Here is a 25,335-nt window from a genome sequence, read left to right as displayed (position 1 = left end):
GTGACACTAGAATTTTTAAACTAATTACAAACAATGGCATAATGTGAGTAATGAGTTAACCCTAAACGGGTTTTCTTACTGAACTGACAAACTTTGTACCAAAATAAAATTTTACATTCTCTCCTATAATTACATATCTATACATTATTGTATTTGGGAAGAAACTTATTTAAAGCACATTCTGGTTTTATTGAATGAATGTTTTTAAAAAGCTGATTGACATTTAACTTTCTCTAAATTAATACTATAAGGTTGGACTTTGGCAGAACAAACAAATATTTAACATAGGAATATTTTTAATTGCGTAAGATAAAAAAAGACCAAAAATAAGTTTGCTTTCCTTAATTACTTTTATTTGCTGTTTATTTATTTACCAACAGTTAGAGAATAAAGCCTTTCTGGCACAGCACATGTAACAGAAGAGGCACTAGAAACAATGAGAGAACAACTTAAAGTTCATATATTTAACTGAGAAAAAAAGAATAATAGCAATAGCGAAGAAAATAAAAACTGAAACAGCAATTTCTTCTTTCTGGCCAGTCATAGCAGTAGATTCAGGGAATACCAAAACATGGGCACTTAAAGCGAACTTTGTAGTTGAAGCAGTTGCCAGATGGCTGGTCCTGATTGCGACACACAAACCCCTTAGAGGGACTGTACCTAAAAAAGAAAAGGATAATGAGTCAGCATACATATTTAGATTTCTAATTTCACTGATTCAAAATACTTGAACACAAATATTGTTTTATGGTAAATGTTATTTATTACAGATTACAGATTTCACAGTTTGCAGGAGAATTTTTGCCAAACCAAAAAAAGAATGTGATCAGTTTTTTTTATGTTTAAGAGTTTTGGGGGGGGTTTTTTGTCTCTCTTTCTGTTTTTTTTAAAGAGAACTCACAAGTAGAACGTCTGGCCTGTTTGTTCAGCTGGGATCCCTATGAAAATAGTAACAGCCTGAACAGCCGAAGGATGGGGACAAAGTTTCCCTGGGTTTTCTTTCCTCAGGTCAGCCAAAGTCTCCCAGTCACCTGTTGCACTGGGAGTGTCTCGATTGTACCACTGGGTCCAGCAGTCTGCAGGAGTTAAAAGAGCAAAAGTAGAACTGTAATGCCCAAATAACATGTTGAGACACTCCATAATTTTAAAACTTTTAAATACCAGATAAACCTTAAACTGCAGGTGTGATGCTTTTTTTAAAAAATCCAGTGAATGTGTTTTACCTTGATGACTTGGTCCCACATAACCTGGTAAATATAATAAATGTTATGTTTGTTCATGACCTCATACAGTTCATAGATTTCAAAAGTGAATCTTTTTACTGTAGTTGCTGAGGTGAACATACCAAGCAGCAAAAGGGCAGCGAGTAGGAGCCTCAGCTATAATAAAAAAGAAAGAATTTTTCAAAAAATATAATTCCTTATATGCAAATTAAGCAGCGCAACATTTCAAATCCATATCACTTCTCATATTTTACCTGTTTGATCATGATTGGAGAAACCTGATGTGTTGTCTAAATAGCTGCAAACAAAATGCACAAAGAACAGATCAGTCCTGCTAAAGACATATTCATTTATTTGTTTTTGAGAATTTTGCAAATTGAAAAGACAAACTTTACTTTTACCTTGGAAAATCAAAGGAGACTCAGCAAGAGACCTGATAATCCAATAGGACGGTTGTGTTCATCTATGCCTTCTTATAGCAGTAGGTCCCACCCTGTGGCTCTATCTAGAAATTTCGAACACAAAAAAGTTGTCTCCCACATTTTTCTGTAGTAATTTCAAAGCTTGTTTTGTTGCATTTTCACAAGCAAAAAGCCAAAAGAGCCACATAAACACAGCATTTTTTAAGTCTTGAACCTTGAAGGTAGCGTCCACACATATGCAAGTGTTTTTAACCTTTCCATGGCCATTGGGTTAAACAAACCCTAAGATCTCCAAAGTGTCTTGAAACATTCACAAGCATTCTCAATTTCCTTATGTGGGTTTTGGAGGGGCTTAGTCTTCTTGCTTAAGTACTGAGCATCTTCAAAAACATACACAAACTTTCTCTCAAAATAGTCATGAGGTTGTTACAGGGTGTCTCCAACTTGTCCCAGGAGAAGTAGAACTATATTTTGACACCAATACGAGAGCTTTATGACAGAAAACATTACTACCACACTTAAATTGTTGTGATATTAGCTGAGAGTCAACCACAACTCATACTCTGAGCACCAATAGACAACTACAAGATATTGGTTTAAAACTTTGAAAGGAAGGGCAGAAAGTCAGATGCTAGTTTCAATTATGAATACGAATTTAACAGAGGAAAAGAAAAGTGAAAAGTTACAGAGTTGGGTAGTGACTGTGCTGTTCTTAGTTTTATCAACTGTAAAACAAAATAAAAAAACAGGCCTAAATCTCTAAAAATATACCAAACATTTTCACTGTCCTCAATTAATCATTTTGTTTGTTTTTTTATCATTTCTGGTTGACATTCCTCTTAAATAATTATTATCAGTGTTGGTATGTAGAAGACAAGCCAAAACAAACACAGGTCACCGCACATGTTTATGTGTGGACAAAACCTTCGAGGTCCAGTATTGGGAAATGCTGTGTTGTGTATCTGGTCCTTTTGCATTTTTATTTGTGAAAATGCAACAAAACAAGTTGTAAAATTTCCACAGAAAACTACAGGAGCCAACTTATTGTGTTGAAAAAAGTTAGTTTGTGCCACAGGCTGAGACTTACTGCTATAAAAAGGCAGAGGTAAACACAACCAACTTACTGGACTGAGAGGTCCTCCTGTTCAGTCCTCTTTTGTTTTCCCAGGTAAGTATTTGATAACTTTGAAAAAAAAATCTTTATCAGACCAGTGACAGAACAAATTTAAAGTTGTATGAAGTATAAAAAAATACTTAAGTGTGGTATGTTTATATTTGTGTTTGCAGCTGTTTCGAACCTACAACTGGGTTCTGTAAAAATGATCAGGCTGGTAAGATTTCAGTTGAGGTGTTAAAGTTCAAAATGAGAACAATAATAGGAAGTTTGATGTTAAACTGCACTTAACTAATTCAAATATGTTTTCTATTACAGCTTACTCTTACCTTTGCTGCAGTTTTGCTGCTAGGTATGTTCCCGACTGCAACTACAGTAACAAATTACAGTTTTGACAATTTCATCATATTTGAACTAAATAAAATTACCAACTAGCCATCATTTTATTTTATTTTCCAGCTTATGTGGGATACAGTGAAGCAGGTAGGATACACTGATTGGGTTTTAATTTTTGTTAGGCATCAAACCAGCATTTTTCAGACATGTCTTTAATATAATAGCTTGTACATTCTGGAGCATTTCAGAAATTTAAATGTAAATAAAATCAAGCAGTAGTTCATGGAAATGTGCAGTTAAAATATTTGGTAAATGTGTTTTTTTTAAACTTAGAATCAGAACCAGTCATGATAGACTCAAGTCTTGAAGGTAAGACATTTTCCCTGAATTTTCAATAAGCATCAAACCTGCAGTTTTAAAAAGCTCATTTTGTATACTGAGTTAAACATTTTAGAAAAAAAAGAGTCTGTTCCTCAGTTTAGAACGAAGATTTTTGGAAACGTCTTACAAAAACTCATCTTTGTGTCTTTCTGTTTATGAGCTTTCATTGAAACTGTTGTTTTGCCCTTACAGCGGGAAACTCAGGCGGTAGGCGTCGATTGTGCTGGACCAGATGGTTCAATAGTGACCGTCCCAGAGGTTCAGGTGACTGGGAGACTTTGAAGAACCTGAGGCAGGAATACCCAAGGAAAATCTGTCGCAGACCTCGAGCCATTCAGGCTGTCACGGCTCGCAAAGAGATCCCAGCCGAAAGGACAAACCAGAAATTCTATTCGTGAGTTGGCTTTAAGAAAAAAATGCATGTGGTTGAGACATTTCACTGATAAGTTGTCAAACTCAAACACATATTCAATAGAAACATTTTTTTTCAAATTAACCTTATATTCAAACAAACTTCACAATAATCATATAAGTGCACACTGAAAAATAAATTTTATGTGCATGTTCTGTTCTCACTATTTCGTGCTGGTTGAAGCATTTATTATGACAAAAGCTAAACTTATAAAAAACAAAATTAAAGCAAAAGCTATTAATTTTTTGTTTGATTCAGCAGAACGTCTCTTGCAAGCTAAATAATCTTTAGATTTTGCTTGCGTTCTTTCAGTAACATACATCGGAAAGCACAAATTGTTTGGAATTATTTTAGATTTGTGAGAATAAAAAACTAACAATATATGCTGACTCAGTATCTGCTCTTATCTTTCAGCTACAATCCCCGCAGAGGTTTTGTCTGCCGCAATAAGGACCAGAAACGTGGACGCTGTCGTGACTACAAAGTTCGCTTTAGATGCCCATGTCGTCGTAGAGACTGAATCTAACGCTGCTACTGAACAAAGAACAAGAAAAATATTTTGTGGCTTCATTTGTCTTTGATTTTGTTTCAATTAGTTTCTTTTTCTTTCTAATTGAATATATGCCCTTCGCTCCTCTGTTTTAGGCACAGTTCCCTTCTACTAAATATTCTGGGGGGAAAGTATTATGTGCTTTGTCTATCTTTAAATGGATTCTTTTTTTCTTTTTTCTTTGTCTATGGGGAAATAAATCAGCAAATAAAATAATCAAAAAGCAAACTTCTTTTTGTTGTTTTTATTGTTCTGTTTAGTATATTCATAATAAGCCTTTAAGGGCCATGTAGAGACAAAGGGGCAGCTGTTCAAACTTTAAAAAGGCCAATACAGAATAAATAAAAAAAATAAAATAAAAACATAAGGTCCTAACTTTTTTAAAAAGAAAGGATATTGTCTGCTACCTTTCATGCCAGAGTCTTAATATAAGATCGACTGAAAAGAAACAGTTTCAGCATTTTTGGTTGTAAATGATGTTATGCACAAAGTCATGTAATATTGTGAGAGTTCATGAAATGTGTTAGCGCTCAGAAAATGTGTTGAGGATGATCAGTTATAGTCATTTCTGCAAAGTTTGATAAACAAATCTTGGGTGATAAGTTAGAGCTCAAACAGTGGCTTCGGAATGAGTTTCAGCTGCTACCACACCAAAAATAACTCAGTATCTGTAAAACTGGCTGAGTTATAACCATTTTGAGCTTAATAAGATTGCTTACCTGTGGCAGCCATCTTGAATGGCGTTAATTCCAAAAGTTAAACCACTGTCGATGTACAATTAATAAATTTTGACTGAAATCCATCCAGTGGTTTGGGAGATATTTTGCTAATGCTACAGACAAATGAACACACACACATACACACAGACAAGTGCTCAAACATTACAACAAATATAATTCAGAGGATGAGCTGCTCAATTAAAGCAATTCAAATTTTAACAAAATGTAAACATGGCTATTTCTTCATCATCAGATCCCTTCCTGCTTCATTTCTAGATTGGACTAACCCATAATCTGCTATTCAAATTTTGATCCAATATTTTTTCAATATTATTAACAATTCTTCCAATGAAACTAATGAATGAAGAAGAGTAGAGACCACAGAAACTGTGGAGCAGCAAGTGGGAAAGATTAGTGAGGATGAAATTCAGAAAGCTTTAAAGAGGATGAAGAAGGGGAGGCCAGTTGGACTTGATGACATACCAGATGACGTATGAAAATGTCTAGGAGGGTCGACTGTCCAGAAAACAGGAAGTCTGGTAAAGAGATGAAGAAGAGAGTCTAGGCAGGATGGAGTGGATGGAGAAAATTTTCAGCAGTGATTTGTGACAAAAGGGGGGCAGAAAAGGTCAAATGAAAGGTTTACAAGACAGTGGTGAGAGCAGCTGTGTTGTATGGTTTGGTGACTGTGGCACTGACAAAAAGACAGGAGACAGAACTGGAAGTGGCAGAGCTGAAGATGTTGAGGTTCTCCTTGGGAGGGACAAGGACGGACAGGATTAGGAATGAGGTCATCAGAGGAACAGGACAGGTTGAACGACTGGGAGATAAAGTTAGAGAGGACAGACTGAGATGGTTTAGACGTGCAGAGGAGGGACAGTGGGTATATTGGAAGAAGGATGTTAGAGATGCAGCTGCAAGGAAAAAGTCAAAAAGGATGGCCAAAGAGGAGATATATAGATGCAGTTAAAGAGGACATGGAGGTAGTTGAGGTGAGGACAGAGGACAGAGGACAAAGGAGACAGAGTGAGATGGAGAAGGATGACTCACTGGCGACCCCTAAAGAGGGAACAGTTGAAAGACAAAGATGAAGAAAGTATTAACAAATCTTAAAACTGCTACAAAGCAAAAGTCAAGTGTAGCAAAAAGTAGAATTACTGAAAAGGCACGTCTTTATATGCAAGCAAAGTAATATTGGAATTTCTATTTTCTCATACTTAATCTTGAACATGACAATTTAAATCTTACTTTATCATAACTGAATGAACCAGATGTCATCTCTAAACATCTGCAAACAAAAATAATGTACAACACTTGTTTTTTTATTGTGTTTACTTGCTGCATCTTTGTGTTAATTTTGTAAAAGGTTCTTTTTTCTTTTGTGTTCTTTTGTAAAGGTAAAAGAGTTTTTTTTTTTTTTTTCGAAAAACAGAGAAGACTCAACAGGAGGACCTCTTAGTCCAGTAGGTTGTGTTTACCTCTGCCTTTTTATAGCAGTAAGTCTCAGCCTGTGGCACATACAAGATTTTTTTTCAACACAATAAGTTGGCTCCTTTAGTTTTCTGTGGAAATTTTACAACTTGTTTTGTTGCATTTTCACAGATGAAAATGCAAAAGGACCAGATACACAACACAGCATTTCCAAATACTGAACCTTGAAGGTTTTGTCTACACCTAAACATGTTGTGACCTGTTTTTGTTTACCTTCTACATACCAACAATGACAATAGTTTGGAGGGGGAACATCATTCACAAATGACAAAAAACAAGAAAATTATTCATTGAGAACAGTGAAAGGTTTTAGTACATTTTTAGAGATTTAGGCCTATTTTGTTTTGGTTCTTTCACTTCACAGTTGATAATACTAAGATCAGCACAGACACTACTCAACTCTAACTTTTCCTCCCCTCTTTTAAATTCATATCCATAATTGAAACTAGTATATCACTCTCTGTCATGCATGCCACAGTTTTAAACCAAAATCTTGTACCAATCCGTTAGTGCTCATAGTATGTGATGGGGATGACTCTCAGGTAATATCACAGCAATTTAAGTGTGGTAGTAATGTTTTCTGTCAGAGAGTTCTACCGCTCTTTAGACAGGTTGGAGACACCTTAACAACTTTGTGACTATTTTATTTTTTAAATCTGTAGCACATTTTTGCAAATGTTTGGAAAGACTTTAGAGATTCCCTCCCAAACTATTAGAATCAATAGTTGTATAATCTGCCTAGGCTTTGTGACTGTCTTGTTTGTTTTAAGAGGGTAAAATAAGTTCCTTTTCTAAAGATAATTCAATTACAATACTTACAATTATACAGTTGCTTAAAAACAGATGTGCCACCAAGAGTGGGGGTAGGAGGTGAGCGGTTATCAAAGCTTTTATACATACTTGATAACAGCTTTTACCACACAGAATTTTAGGTCAATATCTGTAAAATAAACTTAATTATAGACAGTTTTGTGTTGGCTAAAGTCAAGTAGCTACATCAAACTTGCAAACATCTCAAATTGGAGTGACTCCAAAAGCTAATGAGTTATAGATGTACTATTCAACAAATATTTTCTGAAAGCTTCACTAAAATATGCCCAATACTTCATGAGATTTTTTAGTAAATGACAAACAAGGTTGACTCCACAAGTTATTGCCAAAGTTTTAAGTAAAGTTCTCACACAATGTGGAGTGCTTAACGTATGTGTTAGGGTTCAGTCTCAGCTACTACCATAACAATCATTAAATTAATATCTATAAAACTGACTGATTTATAGAAATTTTTGTGTTTTCTAAGATCAGTTGACGGGTTGATGTGAAATGGCTCGTGCTTATGGGCTCAGTGGTGCACCGACCATATCCAACATCCCAGCAGCAAAAACTCTTTGTTAAAACAGTGCTGTATACAAGACGGTGAGGTAAGAAAATAAAATGTGCATAGATACTACATATGAAAAAAATCCTTTCAGATGGTTTTGGTACATTTACATAAATCCAGTATGCATTAATGCACATTGCCCTTGTGTAATAAACTACTAATAAAAAATAAATAAATAAAATGTCTCAAACAAAAAAAGGGTCACCACGTGTTTATACGTGGACAAAACCTTCGAGGTCCAGTATTTGCAAATGCTGTGTTGTGTATCTTGTCCTTTTGCATTTTTATCTGTGAAAATGCAACAAAACAAGTTGTAAAATTTCCACAGAAAACTACAGGAGCCAACTTATTGTGTTGAAAAAAATTTGTTTGTGCCACAGGCTGAGACTTACTACTATAAAAAGGTTGAGGCAAACACAGTCAACTCACCGAACTGAGAGGTCCTCCTGCTCAGTCTTCTCTGGTTTGCTCAGGTAAATTTCTTTGATTGTTAATTTTACTCAAAAAAGAAAAAGAGTTATTAAAACAAAAACATGCATGGAGTATAAAAGAAAAATATTCAAGTGTTGATTGTTTATACTTTTGTTTAGAACTGACAACTGGTTACTGCAAATACAATATGATCAAGCAGGTAAGAGTTTAGTTAAGATGTTAAAGTTCAGATCAAGAATATAAGCAGAAACTTTGATATTCAATTACTCATTATCTATTTAAAATTCTGTTTTCTGTTATAGCTGATTCTTCCCTTTGTTGCAGTTTTGCTGCTTGGTATGTTCAACTCAGCAACTACAGCCACATGTTTCCCTTTTAATAATTCTACAATGTATTGGGACAAAATAAAACCACTAACTACCATTAACCTGATTTTATTTGCCAGCTTATGTGAAGCTAAGTGAAGCAGGTAAGATACACACATTGGTTATTAAATTTGATTTAATCATTTAACCAGCAGTTTTATACTTAGTCAAACAACTTGTACAGTATAAACTGTTTCAACATTTAAAGAGTGAAGAAAAGAATATTTAAAAAGGTACAGTTTCAATATTTTTTATATGCATTTGTAACCCAGAATCAGAACCAAAATCAATCATGATGGGATCAAGTTTGGCAGGTAAGACAGCCTTGCTTAATTTTCAAAAGCAAATCTGCAGTTTTAGTTACCTCTAATGTCAAAAAGCTCTTTGAGTACAAAATTTTTCAATATTTCAAATGCAAAGAAAATGAGTGAGGAGTTCAGTTTAGAATAGAAATTTTTGGATGCATTTATACCTAATAAATAATATGAAAATGGTAAATCAAAGAGTATTTCTCTTTTTCTGTCTTTCTGTTTATGAGCTTTCATTGAAACTGTTGTTTTGCCCTTACAGCGCCAAACTCAGGCGGTAGGCGTCGATTGTGCTGGACCAGATGGTTCAATAGTGACCGTCCCAGAGGTTCAGGTGACTGGGAGACTTTGAAGAACCTGAGGCAGGAATACCCAAGGAAAATCTGTCGCAGACCTCGAGCCATTCAGGCTGTCACGGCTCGCAAAGAGATCCCAGCCGAAAGGACAAACCAGAAATTCTATTCGTGAGTTGGCTTTAAGAAAAAAATGCATGTGGTTGAGACATTTCACTGATAAGTTGTCAAACTCAAACACATATTCAATAGAAACATTTTTTTTCAAATTAACCTTATATTCAAACAAACTTCACAATAATCATATAAGTGCACACTGAAAAATAAATTTTATGTGCATGTTCTGTTCTCACTATTTCGTGCTGGTTGAAGCATTTATTATGACAAAAGCTAAACTTATAAAAAACAAAATTAAAGCAAAAGCTATTAATTTTTTGTTTGATTCAGCAGAACGTCTCTTGCAAGCTAAATAATCTTTAGATTTTGCTTGCGTTCTTTCAGTAACATACATCGGAAAGCACAAATTGTTTGGAATTATTTTAGATTTGTGAGAATAAAAAACTAACAATATATGCTGACTCAGTATCTGCTCTTATCTTTCAGCTACAATCCCCGCAGAGGTTTTGTCTGCCGCAATAAGGACCAGAAACGTGGACGCTGTCGTGACTACAAAGTTCGCTTTAGATGCCCATGTCGTCGTAGACACTGAATCTACAGCTGCCAGAAAAAAAGAAAAATATTTTGGGTCTTTAATTCTCTTTGATTTTTGTTTCTTTCAGTTTTATTCTTCCCAATGCTTTAAGCTCCTTTGTTTCAGGCACTGCTTCTTCTTTGTTACTGTTTCCTTTTACCAAATTTTCTGGGGAAAAAACATGTGCTTTGTCTATCTTTAAAGGGATTCAGATTTCTTTTTTTTGTTTAACTATGGGAAATTAAATCAACAGCAAATAAAAATTATCAAAAAGCAAACTTTTTTCCTTGTTTTTTTTATTTCAAACTAGCATGTTCATAATTCAACCTGGAGAGACTCACACAGAGAAAAGCTGCAATTAGATAGTTTTAATACATGTGAAATAGATAAGGTTTTGGCACTCTGACCCTGGCAGAAGAAGAGGGTGCAGTGAATAGCAATAAGCTTGGATGAGAAGCTTAGGATGAGGATTAGACGTGTTTTCTGTCATCATCATTCTAACAGTGGTACAGTCCATCACAATTAGCACATAGGAGTGGTGGAGATAGCATGGATAAATATCTTCCCGTAAGCCCATATTCCAAAGGTGCTGCATTACTATAATGGTTAAGTTAAGTGAAGTTTATTTGTATAGCACATTTTAGCACAAGGCAGTTCAAAGTGCTTTACATCATGAGAGCTCCTGCTTTTCATGTGGGAGACCTGTGTTTGATTCTTCAGACCTCCACTCATGTCCGTTGACCATTTTGTGTTTTTTTTTTCTGTTGCTAGCTTCAATGATTTGCTTCCAGTGAGTAGCTATTTTGCATAAGTTCACCGTCAACAAATGACATGTCACGTGTTTTATATATTTCCACTTCTCAGTAAAATTAAACATTGGGAACAAGAACGTGAACTCATCAACTCGCAATTGAGTTTTGTGTGTGAAGGCCCAGTTCTGCTGCCTAAACAGTAGCTAACCACACAAATAGAGTTACATTTTCTGTGAAAAAAAAGATAGAGCAAGTGTTTTTTCCATAACTTTCCTTTCATAAAAATTGAAAGGCTGCCTGAGGACTGGAGCGGTGGATATAACATGGCCTAAGTGCACATTGCTTTGTAAGACTGCATTGTTGGCCTAGTGGTGAAAGTCCCTGTTTTTCTAGTAGAGGACCATGGTTCAACTTCTCATCCTGTGCAGGTCTTAACATGTTTTAATGCACCTATATCCTCAATGCATCCAGTTTCTTTGGCCTATCATTTTATTTGTCTACTTCTATCATAAATAACCTGCTTCCAGTAAGTAGCTATTTTGCAAAAGATCACTTTAATCAAATGACATGTTGCACGTTTTGTTTATTTCCATAGCATTTTGTTCATTTTATCACCTTGAGGTTAAATCTTGTATGTGAAAGCCCTGCCCTGCTGCTTAAATGGTAGCTAACCACACAAATTGTACAATTTCCATCACATTTTTTTGTGAAAAAAAGATAGGATGTGCGTTGGTTAATATCTATTTTCTTACTTTTTGTGTACAAAGTTGTCACCTTTTTCCTTCTTCCCACAGGTCAAAGTTGTCTTGTGAAAACAGTCCGGTCTAAGAAAAACGGAACAATAAAATGGAACAACAGAAAATATACCTAAATATTAAGAATTAGGAAAACTACACTCATGTTTGAAGTACATTGACACTTACTCTTCATTATTCACACTGCAAAGTGAACATATTAAAAATCTTTATGAATACTGTGGGTACACTAATCTGAGTTTTCGTTTACATGTTTCCATGGTAACATTGAGAGTCAGCGTATGCTCTGTTATCCCTGTGGTTGTGATGTAAATGTTTCCCTTTTAGAATTTATTGTTGTGTATGGATACATGTCAGATGTTCAGTGACTTGTTCCTATAATTTTTTATGGTTTTATATTTTTATAAAACAATAACAGTGTTGTAAATCACCTGACCCAGAAGCAAAAACAAGCGGCATAATGATATTTTTTTAAAAGCGCTGATGGAGCAATAATCCAAAAAGTTTTAAAAAATAGTATGGAGAAAAATGTTTGGCACATTTCTGCAGCCGGTCTGCCTGGCCACAGTGGTAATTGTTTCATTTTCATTTAATTTTACAACAGTATACTTCACTGTATCTTAAGGGTCCCTCCCAAAATTGCTCCTAATTCAATTTACCTGTGTACTGTCCCCCCAACAATGGAATGGAATTTTTGCCCTTGGTTTACCCATTGCCTTTCTTGTGACAAAACTAACACATGAGTGCATAAAATAATAATCTAGGTAAGAGTTTAGGTGTGATGTTATAGATTTAAAGTGTAAAAATGCAAATTTTCTATTATCACTATATATTTTGCATATACAAATCTAAACTTTAACAAAAATTTAACATTTGTTCATGTTCTTCATAATGTAGAAATTTATATATCATATGTGCATGGACGTGCTAAAAAGGTTTATTAAAAAGAGTTTCTCAAGAAGTTATCACATTGTTTAACAGTTTTCAGTAAATCCTTTCTTTTTGTCATTGGTGAATGACTTTCCCCCCCACAATTGTTGTCATTTTTGTTATGTAGATAATGAATCAAAACAAAAAAGATTGCCATTAGTGTTTTTGTAAACAAAACCTTCAAGGTCCAGGTTTGTGAAAGACTATGTTGTGCATCTGGTTCTTTTGCATTTTTGTTTGTAAAAAATGTAACAAAACAAGTTTTAAACTGACCTCAGATAAACACTGGAGTCATCTTCTTTTGTTAAGAAAAAACAACAAAGCCAAACGGTGAAACTTGTCTTTTAAATTTACTATAAAAAAAAAAGAAAAAAATGTAAATGACTTGTGATAGAACTAAGTCCGAAGTGCATAAAATAATAATCTGGGTAAGATTTTAGGTCTGATGTTATGGACTAAAAGTGTATAAATACAAATTTTCCAATAACACTATATATCTTGCATATAAAAACCAATGCTTTAACAAATGTTCTCTGCAACAGTTTAATCTTGCCTTTGCTGCAGTTTTAATGATTAGTATGTTCACCTCAGCAAATAGCTTTAATAGCACATTTTGGTTTTTTAAACTCTATAATATTTTGGCACAATGCTAAATCAAAAAATGTCATTATTTGTATTATTTTTACTAAGTTACATGTAACTAAGTCATCAAGGTAAATAGACAATCCCTGTATCTTTTTTAAAAGCATCAAATGTGCAGTTTGAGATTTTTTCCACATTTTAAATGCAATTGAAGTGAGTCAGTTGTTCATTTTGTAATTAATCAAAATACCTGTGCAAAATGTGTTTCTTTTTGCTGATGTTAATAGGCTCTTATTTAACATATCATTTTGATTCTTCGTCTGTTTTTTTGTAATCATACACTATAACTTGTTTGAAATCATTTTGGAATGATAGCATAAAAAAGAACAAAAAACTACGTGCTCTGACTCACTGTTCGTTGTTATGTTTCAGCTACAGTCACACTAAAGGTTTTGTTTGCTGCAACAGAGACCAACACTCTGGCTCCAGTTTCAACTACAAGGTTTGCTTTAAATGCCCATGTCGTGCTGCTCCATGACTCCACTGCTGTGAATCAGCAGAAAGAAGAAATGAATGCTCCAATTTTCTTTGTCATGTCTTCTCTTAAAAATGGCTTTGTTTTTTATGCCAATGGAATATATACACTTCTAAATCTCCTCTGTTCTGTTTTTTGTTGCCTTTATGCCAAAAGGGCTCTGGGGAAAGGTTGTATGTGTTTGGTCTCTCTTTAGATAGATCATGGATTTTTTTTTTAAGCTGTGAGGAAATATCAATGCTCAACACATTTGTGTAGTGACACAGACACTGATTGGCTGAGAAAACAGCAACAAACTAAAGAAACGATCTCATGCAAAAGTACAGAAGTATAATATTAACTAATGTAGCGTTCTTTCACACTTGTATGTCATTTTTGAAATAATCTTAGTCTATAAACCTGAAAAAACATACAAAACAACCCAACAGACCCTTGTTAGCTAGCAATTAGCCAAGCCGGAAAAAATATTTTTTCCTATTTCTTCATACTCTGTTTTATGTCTGATGTTATGGCTGATAAAGTACTAACTATTGGTAATTATTTAACAGAACATTACTTCTCAAATGACTGGACTAGATGTACATCCGATAATTTCTCTGAGATGGCTGCCACAACTAATCCATCCTATCAAACACTAAAATGGTGAGAACTATGTCAGTTTTTAAAATTTTGAGCTGAAGTTTGATGTGGTAGTAGCGTTCTTCACCACAAATGCCCTGAGAATTAACAGATTGCACAAGATTTTGGGATATTGCACAAAATAGCACACATTAGTTTCAAGATTTGAACAACAGCAACTATAACTTTGTCATTTTTCGACATCAAAGCTTAAACTTTAAAAGTGTCCATTCTAAAGAGCTGCATGCAAACCAATGAAGAAAACATGCATTTTTTTCTTGAGTAAATGAACATGTGATTTTATGCCTAATATGTGCAGGGCACAGTAACACCAGAAACATAATAAACTGCTGTATATACAGTATGTAGGTCATTTAATTTATATATAAACCATGTGTCCTATTAAACTACTAAAACTACATTGTTCAGTTGTGGACTTAACTTTGTCTGCATTTCTCAGACTAAATGACTAAATAAAAGGCTTACTTTCAATATGCTAGATAAAACAAATGAAGACAGCAAAAAGAAGTTTGCTTTTTGCTTTTTTTTATTTGCTGTTGATTAATTTCCCCATAGTTAAAGAAAAAGAATTATAATCCCTATAAGGATAGACAAAGTATGTGACACATTTCCCCGCAGCACATTTAATGGAAGGGGTTCCAATAACAAAGAAGGAACAGTGTCTGAAAAAAAAGAGCTTTAGGTATATATTTCATTGGGAAGAATAAAACTGAATGAAACAAAACTCAGATAAAATAAATCCGCAAAATGTTTTTGGGTGTCCTTGGTCATTGTCAGCTGTCGATTCAGTCTCTACGACGACATGGGCATCTAAAACGAACTTTGTAGTCAAGACAGCGTCCACGTTTCTGGTCCTTATTGCGGCAGACAAAACCTGTTTTTGTATTATAGCTGAAAGATAGGAGTAGATACTGAGTCAGCAAACACATTAAGTTTTTTAATGTCAGTTTTAAAAAATTTACAACAACTTTTGTTTAATGATGTGTGTTGCTTGAAATGAAATCAGTGTTTAAACATTACTAGTTTGTAAGATGAAATGTTTTGTTCAAAATTCTTGAGTTTGGCCGCTAATTAGTGGAACACACAATAATGTTTTAATTATTACTTTTTAAAGGCAACTCACACATAGAATTTTTGCTTTGTCCTTTCTGCTGGGATCTCTTTGCGAGCTGTAACAGCCTGAATGACCCGGGGTCTGCGACAGATTTTCCCTGGGTATTCTTCCCTCAGGCTCTTCAAAGTCTCCCAGTCACCTGAAGCACTGGGACGGTCTCTGTTGAACCATCTGGTCCAGCACAATCGAGGCCTATTAACCTCGCCTGATGCTGTAGTTGAATACATTGAGAGCACATGAACATGAAGACAGATAAAAGCGGAAATACATTTTGCAAAAACATTGTTGTAAAGTTTATTTAGGCTAAAAGTATTAAAAAGATCCCAAATTTTTCACAAAAGAGGTAACTAAAACTGTAGCTTTGGTGCTTTTTGAGAATTCAGGGGAAAGGCGTTGTAGGTCTTACCTACAAGACTTGAGTCCATCATACATATGATACAAATTTAAACTGCACATTAAAAAAAAACCTGCTGACTATTTTATTTAATTAGTTGAAATAGTTTATATTGTCCAAGCTGTTTGACTAAAGACTGCTGGTTTGACCATTTAAATAATAAGAGTAAGCGTGTCTTACCTGCTTTGTTTGGTATCACAAAAGCTGGTAAATAAAATGAGAAAAATGCTAGTTAGTGATTTTTTTATTGCCAACTACATTGTTGAATTATCATGCTAATGTAGTTGATGAGTTGAACATACCAAGCACCAGAACTGCAACGAAGGTGAGAAACAACTATAATAGAAAACAGAATCATGTATAGGTAACATGTTAGTTAATATCATAATTTCTGTTTATGTTCTCATTTTGAACTTCATCACCTCAACTAAAAACTTACCAGCTTGATCATAGTTGCAGTAACCAGTTGCCAGTTCTAAACACATGCAAACAAAACAACTCTTAAGTTTTTTGTTTTTTTTTACTTTCATGCATCTTTAAATTTCTTCTATGAAATGTGTAATTAATGTTTTGTCTCTTTTTAAGAAATGTAAAATCAATTATCTTTACCTGAGAAAGCCAGAGGAGAGCAAGAGGACCTCTTGGACCAGTAGGTTGGTTGTGTTTGCTTCTGCCTATTTATAGCAGCAAGTCTCAGCCTGTGGCACAAACTAAGTTGGCTCCTGTAGTTTTCTGTGGAAATTTTACAACTTGTTTTGTTGCATTTTCCCAGATAAAAATGCAAAAAGACCAGATACACAACAGCACTTTCGAATTCTGGACCTTAAAGGTAATTATTGTCATTTGAGAAGTAATGTTCTGTCAAATAATTACCAATAGTTAGTACTTTATCAGCCATAACATTAGACATAAAACACAGAGTATGAAGAAATAGGAAAAATTCTTTGTCCAGGCTTGGCTAATGGGTAGCTAACAAGGGTCAGCTTTTTTGTTTTCTTTTGTTTTCTTTTTTATCTTTCTTCAGGCTTATAGACCAACTTTCTGTCAAAAACAATATAAAAGTGTGAAAGAATGCTATGTTAGAAATATTAAACTTTTGGACTTTTGCATGAGACTGTTTAGTTTGTTGCTGTTTTCTCAGCCAATCAGTGTCCGTGTTACTACACAAATGTGTTGAGCATTGATACTTCCTCACAGCTTAAAAAAAAATCCATGATCTATCTAAAGAGAGACCAAACACATACAACCTTTCCCCAGAGCCCTTTTGGCAGAAAGGCAACAAAAAACAGAACAGAGGAGATTTAGAAGTGTATATATTCCATTGGCATAAAAAACAAAGCCATTTTTAAGAGAAGACATGACAAAGAAAATTGGAGCATTCATTTCTTCTTTCTGCTGATTCACAGCAGTGGAGTCATGGAGCAGCACGACATGGGCATTTAAAGCAAACCTTGTAGTTGAAACTGGAGCCAGAGTGTTGGTCTCTGTTGCAGCAAACAAAACCTTTAGTGTGACTGTAGCTGAAAGATAACAACGGACAGTGAGTCAGAGCACGTAGTTTTTTGTTCTTTTTTATGCTATCATTCCAAAATGATTTCAAACAAGTTATAGTGTATGATTACAAACATTACAAAACATAAAGATTAGTTTGCAAAAAAAGTTTGTCCAGCCACACAAAATGCTTTATTCTGGCCAATTAGAGTGAAAGCAAATTAGGCATGATTAAGCCAAATTTAAGTGTACAGTTCTGAGTATTGTGTAATTTGTAGTTCCTCACAGCTTTGTTTTGCAGCGCTGAGGAGCTTTCTTTATATTTTAATTCTTTGTGCCAAGCTGTTCTGAATTCTGTGGCACCGATTAAAACCAAGCAATCAAAGCTCAGATCAGAGCTTTGGTCAAGTGACCATACCTGCGCTATTAGACGGGAGTGCAGGAGAAATGAGCGAAAGTGGAAAAAGGACAAACTGCAAGTCTCTTTTGAGATACTGAGAGAGAGCTGGTATTGTTACCAAAGTGCTGTGAAAATTCCTAGAACAAAATATTTCTCTGATATCATAGCTGCTAACTCTCACAAAACCTCCAGGGAATGCTGTGATAAGTTTCTTAATTTCTTCTCAGATAAGGTGTTAACACCAGGACCTGTATTTCTCTTCCTTGACCCGTCCATTTTGGTGCCCTGTCCTGCTGTCTTTGATCACTTTGAGCACATTTCCCTTTCCTGTCTAGAGAATCTGGTTATCAGTTTGAAACCATGTGGCTCCCCCTGTGATGTTGTTCCTCCACATCTTCCCTAAAGAGGTTTTTCCAACCATTGGGCTCTTTATTCTTAATGTTATCAATAGTAGTTTGACCTACAGTGTGGTGCGAAGCAACTTTAAACATGCTGTGGTGCAACCCTTATTGAAGAAATCTGGCCTTGATCCTTCTGTTTTGTCAAACTTTAGGCCAATTTTCAAGTTACCTTTTTTGCCCAAAATGTTGGAAAAAATTGTTTACACCCAGCTGAAGGATGAACATAAAATTTTGGAGGTGTTTTAGTCTGGGTTTAAAATGGGCATCACTGGCTCAGCTCTGCAGTGGTTTAGGTCCTACATCTCTGATAGAAGTTTCTGTGTCATGATGGATGATTTTATCTCTGTTTCTGCTTCTCTTCCATGGGGGGTACCTCAGGGATCCATTCTTAGTCCACTCCTGTTCTCGCTGTATTTGCTGCTATTTTTAGAAAACATTGTGTTCAGTTTTATTTATATGCAGATGACTGTCAAGTCTATTGCCCTCTAAAATATGGTTCTGTTCAGCCTCTCTTTAACTACCTTATTGACACCGGGGGATGGAGGACACTGAATTTCCTGAATTTTAATGAAGGAATTACTGAGGTTCTGCTTTTTAAATCCAGTGGCCCCAGCTGTGTCCCTTCCTTTGATTTTTCCTTTTTAGCCCCGCACGAAAAATCTAGCATTAATAATTTAGGTGTAAAAATGGACCCTAACCTAAACCTTGACTTGCATGTCAACTCTGTGGTTAAGTCTTCATTCTTCTAGTTAAGGTGGCTGTCCAAAATCAACCCTGTCTTATCTAGACAACACCTGGAGACTGTGATCCATGCATTTATTATGTCATGTCTGGATTACTGTTTCTCTATTTTGATTGGAGCTAGCCAGGCCTCCGTCTCTCGTCTACAGCTGGTACAGAAAGCTGCTGCAGGTTTTTTATCTGGTACAAACAAACAAGAGCACATAACTCCAGTTTTAGCCTCCCTTCACTGGCTTCCTGTTCAGTTTAGAGTCCGTTTTAAAATTCTTTTATTTGTTTTGAAGTCTCTTAATGGTCTTGCCCCTTCCTATTTGTCTGAGCTGCTTCACCCTTACGTGCCATTGTGTGCTCTTAGATTGGATGACCAGATGCTTTTGACTGTCCCGAAGACCTTTTATAAATCCAGAGGTGACAGAGCCTTTGCAGTTCTAGCTCCTAAAGCATGGAATGAGTTGCTGCTGCAGGTCAGGCAGGCTCCATCTCTAGCTGTTTTAAAAACACACGTTTTTACCTTGGCTTTTAACCCAGAGTTATCGTCTGTGTTTTAATATTTCCCTTTTTAACTTGTACTATTTAAAAAAATTCTGTTGTTCATTTTTTGTTGTTTCATTTCTTTTTCCTTTTACACTGTTTTGTACAATACTTTGGTCAGCTGTTATGTTGTTTTTAAGTGCTTTAGAAATAAAGTGGTATGGTATGGTTCGCATGAAGACAAGTTTCATGTAAAATGGTCAAAATAATACAAATATTGCTATTTTTGATTTAGTATAGTGCCAAAGTATTATAGTTTTAAAAAAACATGCTATTAAAGCTATTTGCTGAGGTGAACATACCAATCAGTAAAACTGCAGCAAAGGCAAGATTAAACTATTGTAGAAAATAGAATGTTTCTTAAAGTATACATTTTTATATGCAAGATAGTGTTATTGGAAAATTAGTATTTATACACTTTGAGTCGATAATATCAGACCTAAAATCGTACCTAGATTATTATTTGATGCACTTCTGTGTTAGTTCTTTTTTTAAGTAAATTTAAAAGACAAGTTTCACCCTGCGGCCTTGTTGTTTTTTTAACAAAAGAAGATGGCTCCAGTGTTTGTCTGTGGTCAATTTAAAACTTGTTTTTGTTGCATTTTTACAAAAAAATTTGCAAAACAACCAGATGCACAACATAATCTTTCCCAAACCTGGACCTCGAAGGTTTTGTTCACAAAAAAAAACAAACAAGTGGCAATCTTTTTTGTTTTGATTCATTATCTATGTAGCAACAAGGGCAACAATTGTGGGGAAAGTCATTCATCACTGACAAAAATAAATAAAAGGATTTATTGAAAACTTTAAAAATGCGATAATTTCTTTTTAATAAACCTTTTTTTAGCATCTAGCCACATATGATATATAAATTCCTACATAATGTAGAACATTAACAAATGAAATAAACTATTACCTTTCTGTTTTTCATACACCACTGTGTTACAACTAAAACTATTTACCTGAATCCATGTAATTTTTTGTCAGAATTCCAATAAGATTTCCAAAAATCCTTCTTTAAACACTAAATTTTTCACGTTTTCCACATCTTTTGTTTCGTATGGCAAAAATTTAGTAGCTTTAGAAGTGTCACTAGAACTTGATTTGTGTTTGAATATTTTTTGTCCTGTTGAGCTCTCAGAATTATGAAAATAATAGCTTCATCCAAACCATCAGCATGTTTGCTGGATCCCATCCCAACCAGACTGTTCATTGAGTTGTTTCCCTTCATTAACATCCCTGCTTTAGATCTGCTTAATCCGTCTTTAATGAATGAATTTGTACTACACGCCTTTAGGTTGCTGTTATAAAACCTTTACTTATGAAATATGATCTTGATTCAAGAGCTCTGGCCAATTATAGACCTTTATCTAATCTCCCATTCACCTAAGACAATTTTTGAGAAAGTAGTTGTAAATCAGTTGTATGAGCAAATTGATAAGCAAACCCTTCAGGCAGATGTCTGAGGAGTTAATCAGAGTTTAGAGCTCATCATGGCACAGAAACAGCACTGGTGAAAGGTACTAATGATACCTTCTGGCCAAAGACAGTGGACTTGTGTCTATACTTGTCCTGTTAGATCTCAGTGGTGCGTGTGATAGAATCAATCACAATATTTTATCACAGAGGCTTGAACATGATATTGGGATTACAGGAATGGATCTAAAATGGTTTAAATCATATTTATCTGATAGACTCCAGCTAGTTAATGAATCTTCTTCGTACACAAGAATTAGCCATGGAGTTCCTCTGGGTTCAGTGCTTGAACCAGCTTCCATTAAGAAAAGTGCTTATACAGCATGGAATAAATTTCTGTTGTTATGCTGATGGTGCTCAGCTATATTTATCCATGAAACATGATTAATCCAACTAGTTACTTAGATTACTAGCATGTGTTGGAGACAGAAAGACCTGGATGACTTTTAATTTTCTGCTTTTAAACTCAGACAAGACAGAAGTTGTAGTTTGTGGACCTGAGCATCCTAGAAACAAACTTCAGGATTTCATTGACTATTGATGGCATAATTTTGTCCTCTTGTACTAATTTTGAGGAACCTTGGTGTTATTTTTGATCAGTGTGTGTCTTTTAATCCCTACATTTAAAAAAATACCAGGACCATTGTCTTCCACCTGCACAATATTACTAAAATATTCCAAAAAATCAGGGCAACATAACAGCTTTGTGGTTAGTACTGTTGCCTCATAGCAAGAAGGTCCTGTGTTGGGCCTGGGGTCTTTTTGTGTGGAGTTTGTATGTTCTCCTAATGTTTGTGTGGGTTTTCTCCAGGTATTCCAGTTTCCTCCCACAGTCCAAAACATACATATCTAGGCTGCCTTCAGGCCCAGGCCTCTCTTGAAAAAGTGATCTGTGATCACAATGGGATTTGCCTGGCAAAATAAACAATTTAGAAGCATCTTTTCTAAAAGTGTTGCAGAAATACTGACTGATCACAGATCACTTCTAGGCTGGACTGTTGTAATTCTTTATTATCAGGATGTCCAAAATACTTTCTAATACTTTCAGTTGATCCAAAATGCTGCTGCCAGAGTTCTGATGATAGTTAGAGGAAGAGATTGTTCCATCCATCCATCCGTACGTCCGTCCATCCATCCATCCATCCATCCATCCATCCATCCATCCATCCATCCATCCATCCATCCATCCATCCATCCATCCATCCACTTATTTGTACAGGGTTGCAAGTGAGCTGCCATTTTAACAGGGGTGTAAAGACTTTTTATATTCACTGTAGAGAGTCGACATTGATATACCTGGGTCATTTTGTCAATTAGATTTCTTTTAAGCAAAATAGGTTATTTGAATACCCTTGTGATTTTCTAAATATTAAAAGTGGAGACAACGACTTGTGTGCAAAGTTGGAATAAGTCAGTGTCAAAAAAGGTACTTCTGTTTAAATTTTGTAATTCAGACAGAAATTTATCTAAATTCAAATGTGCCCTTTTTGCTGCAATATAATGCTGTGTAAAAAACAATTAAATTAACTATGAATTTATTTATTTATTTTATTTTTACATATTCTTTCCTAGTAATCGAATTTGAATATGTTCTGCATATTTTAGGCATATAAAGTAGTTCATATGTGCGTAGATACGAAGTAATATATATAATGTCCGAACAAATATCAAATAGTTTTTCTTTTCTCAATGAATCCATTTTTTTGTTTGTTTTCTCATTTGTGTTTCGTGTATTGCCATTCTTGGTATGTAGATGATAACTCAGAACAAAAAAGGTCACCACTTGTTTATGTGGACAAAACCTTCAAGGTTTGGAACTAGAAAATGCTGTATTGTATATCTGGTCTATTTGCATTTTATCTGTAAAAATGCAATAAAACAAGTTGTAAAATTTCCACAAAAGACTGCAGGAGCCAACCTATTGTGTTGAAAAATTCTAGTTTGTGCCACAGGCTGAGACTTGCTGCTTTAAAAAGGCAGAAGTAGACACAACCAACTTACTGGACTGAGAGCTTCTCTTGCTGAGTCTCATTTGACTTTCCCAGGTAAGAACTTTTACCTTTTACCTTTCTTAAGAAAAGGAGGAAAAACATATTTATTAGACCTGTGAAAGAGCAAGAAAAAAAACGCCAAGTTTTATGTTTTTGTTTGCAGCTGTTTAAAACTGACAACTAGTTTCTGCAACTATGATCAAGCTGGTAAGATTTTAGTTGTAGTGTTAAATTTCCAAATGAAAACATAAATAACAAAACTACGTTTTACCAATTCCAAATTCTGTTTTGTGTTATAGCTGACTCTTACCTTTGCTGCAGTTTTGCTGCTTGGTATGTTGACTTCTATGATTACAGTAATATGTTTTAGTTTTGCTAATTTTACAATCTATTTGCACTAACTAGCATTATTCTGGTTCTTCCCCAGGTTACATAGAACCAAGTCATCAACGTAAGACATCCTATATTTTCAGTAATCATCAAACCTGCTGTTTTAGGTTGTCTTATTGTCAAAACATTCGTACTGCATGGACTATTATATTTTAAATGCAAAAACAAAATGCTCCAGTACTTTAATGTAGAATTAACAGTTTAGAAACTGTTTGCTTTACATTTAAATAATTAGTGTAAAAATGTTCTTGCAAAATGTATTTCGCTTTTTCTGTTATGTTGATGAGCTCTAATTTAAAATGTTTCTTTGCCACTACAGAGCCAGAATCAGCTGTTATCAATCGATTGTGCTGGACCAGATGGTTCAATCGAGACCGTGCCTCTGGAAAAGGTGACTGGGAGAGTTTGAAGTTGCTGAGGGAAGAATACCCAGGAAAAATCTGTCGCAGACCTGTGGCCATTCAGGCTGTTACTGCTCTCAGAGAGACCCCAGCCGAACAGACAAGACAGAAATTCTATGCGTGAGTTGTCTTTAATCATTAAATACCTTCATTAAGTACTGATTGTTTTTAACTTTTGAATTGTGAAGCACTTTGTGCACTGTTTGGCTGTATTAAAGGGCTTTTTTTTAAAAAGTCGATTGATTGATTGGTTGAAATATTTTTTAAAAATCACAGTTGCCAAACTCAAAAAATTGCTCTCCAAATTGTTATAATGCCTTGAGCTTTTCCATACACAGTCACTGGAAACTGTTCTTTTAAAGATGAAATTTGTATTCAGACAAATTGCATATCACAATCACAAAATTGCACACTTATAAAATAAATTACATGTGCATATTTTGCTGTCACTGTCACAAGCCAAGTAAGGCATTTCAGTGTAAAAAGAAAGACAATTTAGAATTTTTCTTCAATATGGCATTTTTTAAAGATACATGAGTAATCTATGAACAATAACTGTATTATTTAGGTAACATACAAAGTAAAGAAAAGTTATTTAAAATTATTCTGAAACTGACGTGAAAAATACTTAATATGTTTGCAAACTCACTCTTCTTTTATCTTTCAGCTACAACACCAGATCAGGATTCATTTGCCGCAACAAGGACCAGAAACGTGGACGCTGCTTTGACTACAAAGTTCGCTTTAGATGCCCGTGTAAATTCGAAGTCTAAGTTTACTGCTGCCTTTGACTAGAACAAAAAAAAATGTGGCTTTAATTTTCTTTGATTTTTGTTTCATTTATCTTTATTTTTTCCAATGAATTATAGTTAGGTTCCTTTGTTCCAGACACTGTCCCACCTTTCCTATTGGTTCTTCTACTAAACAGGCTTTGGAGAAAGGTTTTATTTTTCTACTTTTCTTTTCCTTTCAATGGAATTGTTTTAAATATGGAGAAATAAATTAACAGCAAATAAAAAACATTCATTAAGCAAACTTTTTTTGTTGTTTTTTTTCTATCTAGCATATTTGAAGTAAGTCTTTTATTCTGTCATTGTTTAGTCTGAAAAAAGCAAACATAGTTAGGTCTCTATATTTGGATAAAATACTTTTGTTTTTTAAATCATAATTAAGTTTTGACCAAACAGTTCAAATGTTCTGCTCTTTTTTTGAGAGTGTTAAACATATAAAACAGCTGTTTGTTCATTAAGCAAAACCATTTTACAATTTAACTAAGGTTTTTCACCAACAGAAAATTTGTATAAAATAAATCACTCTAAAGTATACAGCTTTATTTTTAGAACAAGTTTAGTAATTAAATAAGAAAAAACCAAACTACTGGATCATTTCTATCAAGAATTACAACAACAGAACAGAACAGAACATAAATGTTTTTAACTTTTTAAGGTCTCTGAAAACCATTGATTTTGTTGTAGTGGGCAACGGAGTAAATGTCAGGAAAATCATACAAGGACAGCTGAACTTTTTAAGTGATGGCATTGTAGAGCCAAGAACAAAAAGTAGTTTATGGGCATACACACTTATGCAACCATCTTATTGTAGATTTTATATTTTCTTATAAACTTTTTTCTTTATTAAATTGTCCAGGTTAGAGCTCACATTAAAGGTGGGAAATGTTTTAAAGATTTTATGTGGTC

The 25,335-nt window shown here is 34.6% G+C and overlaps 5 protein-coding genes across 5 annotated transcripts; 3 read left to right on the top strand and 2 right to left on the bottom strand.

Annotated features, from left to right (window-relative positions):
* Positions 1–344: 344 nt before the first annotated feature.
* On the bottom strand, positions 345–1,698 carry LOC108233532 (cartilage intermediate layer protein 2-like). Its single transcript, XM_017412072.3, has 6 exons — positions 1,625–1,698; positions 1,478–1,521; positions 1,346–1,379; positions 1,224–1,247; positions 902–1,076; positions 345–660 (listed from the first exon to the last, which is right to left on the bottom strand). Exons 2-6 carry the CDS (start codon positions 1,487–1,489, stop codon positions 555–557), a joined length of 351 nt encoding a protein of 116 aa, XP_017267561.1. The 5' UTR covers positions 1,490–1,521; positions 1,625–1,698; the 3' UTR covers positions 345–554.
* A 1,269-nt stretch (positions 1,699–2,967) lies between these two features.
* LOC108233533 (cartilage intermediate layer protein 2-like) lies at positions 2,968–4,666 on the top strand. The gene is made up of 6 exons (XM_017412073.3): positions 2,968–2,976; positions 3,078–3,111; positions 3,219–3,242; positions 3,429–3,464; positions 3,669–3,870; positions 4,303–4,666. The coding sequence occupies exons 4-6, from the start codon at positions 3,443–3,445 to the stop codon at positions 4,406–4,408; spliced, it is 330 nt and encodes a 109-aa protein (XP_017267562.1). The 5' UTR covers positions 2,968–2,976; positions 3,078–3,111; positions 3,219–3,242; positions 3,429–3,442; the 3' UTR covers positions 4,409–4,666.
* A 3,777-nt stretch (positions 4,667–8,443) lies between these two features.
* On the top strand, positions 8,444–10,393 carry LOC108233527 (cartilage intermediate layer protein 2-like). Its single transcript, XM_017412067.3, has 7 exons — positions 8,444–8,499; positions 8,617–8,657; positions 8,761–8,794; positions 8,904–8,927; positions 9,096–9,137; positions 9,394–9,595; positions 10,028–10,393. Exons 2-7 carry the CDS (start codon positions 8,646–8,648, stop codon positions 10,131–10,133), a joined length of 420 nt encoding a protein of 139 aa, XP_017267556.1. The 5' UTR covers positions 8,444–8,499; positions 8,617–8,645; the 3' UTR covers positions 10,134–10,393.
* Positions 10,394–14,816: 4,423 nt separating this feature from the next.
* LOC108233530 (cartilage intermediate layer protein 2) lies at positions 14,817–16,516 on the bottom strand. Its single transcript, XM_017412070.2, has 6 exons — positions 16,426–16,516; positions 16,256–16,291; positions 16,119–16,152; positions 15,997–16,020; positions 15,432–15,633; positions 14,817–15,199 (listed from the first exon to the last, which is right to left on the bottom strand). The coding sequence occupies exons 2-6, from the start codon at positions 16,265–16,267 to the stop codon at positions 15,094–15,096; spliced, it is 378 nt and encodes a 125-aa protein (XP_017267559.1). The 5' UTR covers positions 16,268–16,291; positions 16,426–16,516; the 3' UTR covers positions 14,817–15,093.
* Positions 16,517–22,820: 6,304 nt separating this feature from the next.
* On the top strand, positions 22,821–24,673 carry LOC108233529 (cartilage intermediate layer protein 2-like). The gene is made up of 6 exons (XM_017412069.3): positions 22,821–22,901; positions 23,011–23,054; positions 23,147–23,180; positions 23,275–23,298; positions 23,557–23,758; positions 24,306–24,673. Exons 2-6 carry the CDS (start codon positions 23,043–23,045, stop codon positions 24,409–24,411), a joined length of 378 nt encoding a protein of 125 aa, XP_017267558.1. The 5' UTR covers positions 22,821–22,901; positions 23,011–23,042; the 3' UTR covers positions 24,412–24,673.
* Positions 24,674–25,335: the final 662 nt, after the last annotated feature.

Source organism: Kryptolebias marmoratus, linkage group LG19 (genome assembly GCF_001649575.2).
Source record: "Kryptolebias marmoratus isolate JLee-2015 linkage group LG19, ASM164957v2, whole genome shotgun sequence".
Classification (NCBI taxonomy): Eukaryota; Metazoa; Chordata; class Actinopteri; order Cyprinodontiformes; family Rivulidae; genus Kryptolebias; species Kryptolebias marmoratus.
Note: the sequence above shows the minus strand (reverse complement) of the source record. Positions and strands in the feature narration are given on the sequence as shown.